The sequence below is a fragment of the Sinocyclocheilus rhinocerous genome, unplaced genomic scaffold (assembly GCF_001515625.1).
Source record: "Sinocyclocheilus rhinocerous isolate Xijiao unplaced genomic scaffold, SAMN03320098_v1.1 scaffold3432, whole genome shotgun sequence".
Taxonomy (NCBI): domain Eukaryota; kingdom Metazoa; phylum Chordata; class Actinopteri; order Cypriniformes; family Cyprinidae; genus Sinocyclocheilus; species Sinocyclocheilus rhinocerous.
In genome coordinates this window covers 96,257-98,747 of record NW_015645535.1, presented here as the reverse complement: position 1 = coordinate 98,747, position 2,491 = coordinate 96,257, and the positions used below count along the sequence as shown (strand labels likewise).

Here is a 2,491-nt window from a genome sequence, read left to right as displayed (position 1 = left end):
TCGTGGAGCGTGGAGATGGTCTGGATGCACTGCTGCAGCTGCTTCAGACACGGCTTCACGCTCTTCACCTGCACAGAACACAGCGCTAGGAGCCATTCATGCAAGAAGATGGGAGTGAACTTTTTAATTTGAACGCAGTGTTTTTAGAAAGCCGTTTCATGCAAGAGATGCATCAGTCAAACGTGTCCATGTTTACACAGAAAAAACTATGGAAAAGCAGTGCACTCGAATAAAAACTCCTGTGAAGAACTGCTACTGTATGTCTGATATTTCATGTTTGCTTCACGGTGACGGACTGAAAGCTGCTGCTCATTGTTTTCACAGAACATTTATAGTTAATAATAATCTGCTGGTGTTATACCTTCAGTCGTTTTGAATTTAACTACCTTGACTTTTGAGAACACAATGTACAGAAGAGTCAAATAAGAGACGGATGAGCTTGTAACAGAGGAGAAGCGTGTGGCTCTCACCTGTCCGGCGTCCAGGTAATGCGTGACCTGCAGCACCAGGAAGAACACACGCAGCGACTCCTTCTGGATGGGGTTCCCCTGCCAGGTTTCCACGATCTGTCCGCAGAGAGTCAGGAGCGGATGAACCTCCTGCAGCTTGCGCTCCATCAGCAGCAGCTACAGACAGCAGAAGAGCAGACCGATCAAAGATTCGGAGAAGATCTGCTGAGCCCACAACACTGCGGTATTATCAGCTCACAGTTCTGCTCTGGACAAGCGTTAGCAAAGCCTCGCATTCTCCCTCAATCAGCAGAAAACCAACAAGCACACGATTCCTGTCCGAATCAGAGCCAGATTTGATCCATTTCACACGCGAGACATTATTTTACATCAAATCCTGATTTCAAGGTTACAGAAGCAAATGCAAACATGAGCCAAAATGACATGTTGTGGGGAAAAAAAGCTTATTTTGTGACGTTCTTTGACATTAAATGAAGTACTTAAATTTGTCCACTCTTTCGCAGACTGTAAGTTAAATGATTCGTTGTCGTCATTTTACTGCTTTTCTTGTTTTGATCATTAAAAGTCATTAAAGCTGATACAAATATATCATTTGAAAGATTATTATTTTTGTAAAAAAACTGTGATAGAAAGTTTGTACTGATGTTTTGAACGCAGCATCATCTGTGGACTTTTTTGCAAATCAACAGAATGTTCTCTTCAAGATACAGGACGAAATAGATGAATAAATGAGTGTTTTACAACTCGGCTTGCAAACACTGCAGTGACGTCAACCTGACACTGAAACATTTTTCTGCAATATATTGTGATATGAACAAAATACAGGAGTTTCCAACAGATACCTGACCTGTATTTGGAAAGAATTAATAATTTTTAGCATGAAATCCTGCAAAATTTGGGAAAAAACGTGAAAAATGTGGGCGGTCATACTTGGGTTTACTTTTTAGAAAAAACAACTCAAACCTCTTTCAGTAGCCATTAAAAACTCTTTCTACTTGAGTTTCATAGGACGCATTCTCCCTGTTTTTAACCAATTCAATATGCCTACGAAATAACAACTGTCATGGTTTTACAGCGATTATTGATTATAATATTGAGATTTTTGTGATAAATATGTGTCCCTGCAGCACAAAAGCAGTGTTAAGTCGCTGGGGTATATTTGTAGCAATAGCCAACAATACATTGTATGGGTCAAAATTATACATTTCTCTTTTATGCCAAAAATCATTAGGATATTAAGTAAAGATCATGTTCCATGAAGATATTTAGTAAATGTCCTACCGTAAATATATCAAAACTTAATTTTTGATTAGTAATATGCATTGCTAAGAACTTCATTTGAACAACTTTAAAGATGATTTTCTCAATATTTAGATTTTTTTGCACCCTCAGATTCCAGATTTTCAAATAGTTGTATCTCGGCCAAATATTGTCCTATCCTAACAAACCATACATCAATGGAAATATTATTTATTCAGCTTTCAGATGATGTATAAATCTCAATTTTGAAAAATTGACCCTTATGACTGGTTTTGTGGTCCCGGGCCACAAATGAGTAATAAAAACTATTTTATTTATATTTCCTTTACAAGACACAGAGTGATGTTACTCACCATGCCTTTGCTCAACAGGAAGAGAGCTCTGTGAAAATGACCAGCAGAGTGACGACATTAACATCTGAGCGAAATTAAACATTCATACATCACAGTAACTAATTGATGTGAAGTTATGAGATACCTGGTGTATTCGGATCCCACGACTCTGGCGTATTCCGCGCCGACCCCCAGCAGATCACAGGCCGACACCAGATCCTTCTCCAGCGTGTGCAGCTGCTGCAGCAGAACAACATCCAGCACATCATCATCATCACAAACTGGCTTGTTTGAGTCTGATTCTTTTATTAAACTCAAAAATTCAGCATGAATGTGCTGCGGACTGTAACAATGCACTAACGAGTGTGTGTTTGTTTGTGTGTGAGTGCGTGTGTGTGTGAGCGTGCGTATAGTGTGTGTGTGTGTGTG

The 2,491-nt window shown here is 39.4% G+C and overlaps 1 protein-coding gene across 1 annotated transcript in view; it reads right to left on the bottom strand.

Moving 5' to 3' along the window:
* Positions 1-5: 5 nt before the first annotated feature.
* LOC107706123 (MAU2 chromatid cohesion factor homolog) overlaps positions 6-2,491 on the bottom strand; it is a gene marked incomplete at its 3' end in the record, with an annotated part of 7,442 nt that continues 4,956 nt past the window's right edge. The window contains exons 5-8 of the mRNA XM_016509706.1: positions 2,208-2,302; positions 2,084-2,111; positions 471-626; positions 6-68 (exon numbers count right to left, since the gene is read on the bottom strand). Coding sequence (XP_016365192.1) covers positions 6-68; positions 471-626; positions 2,084-2,111; positions 2,208-2,302 — 342 coding nt within the window. The remainder of the gene's footprint in view (positions 69-470; positions 627-2,083; positions 2,112-2,207; positions 2,303-2,491) is intronic.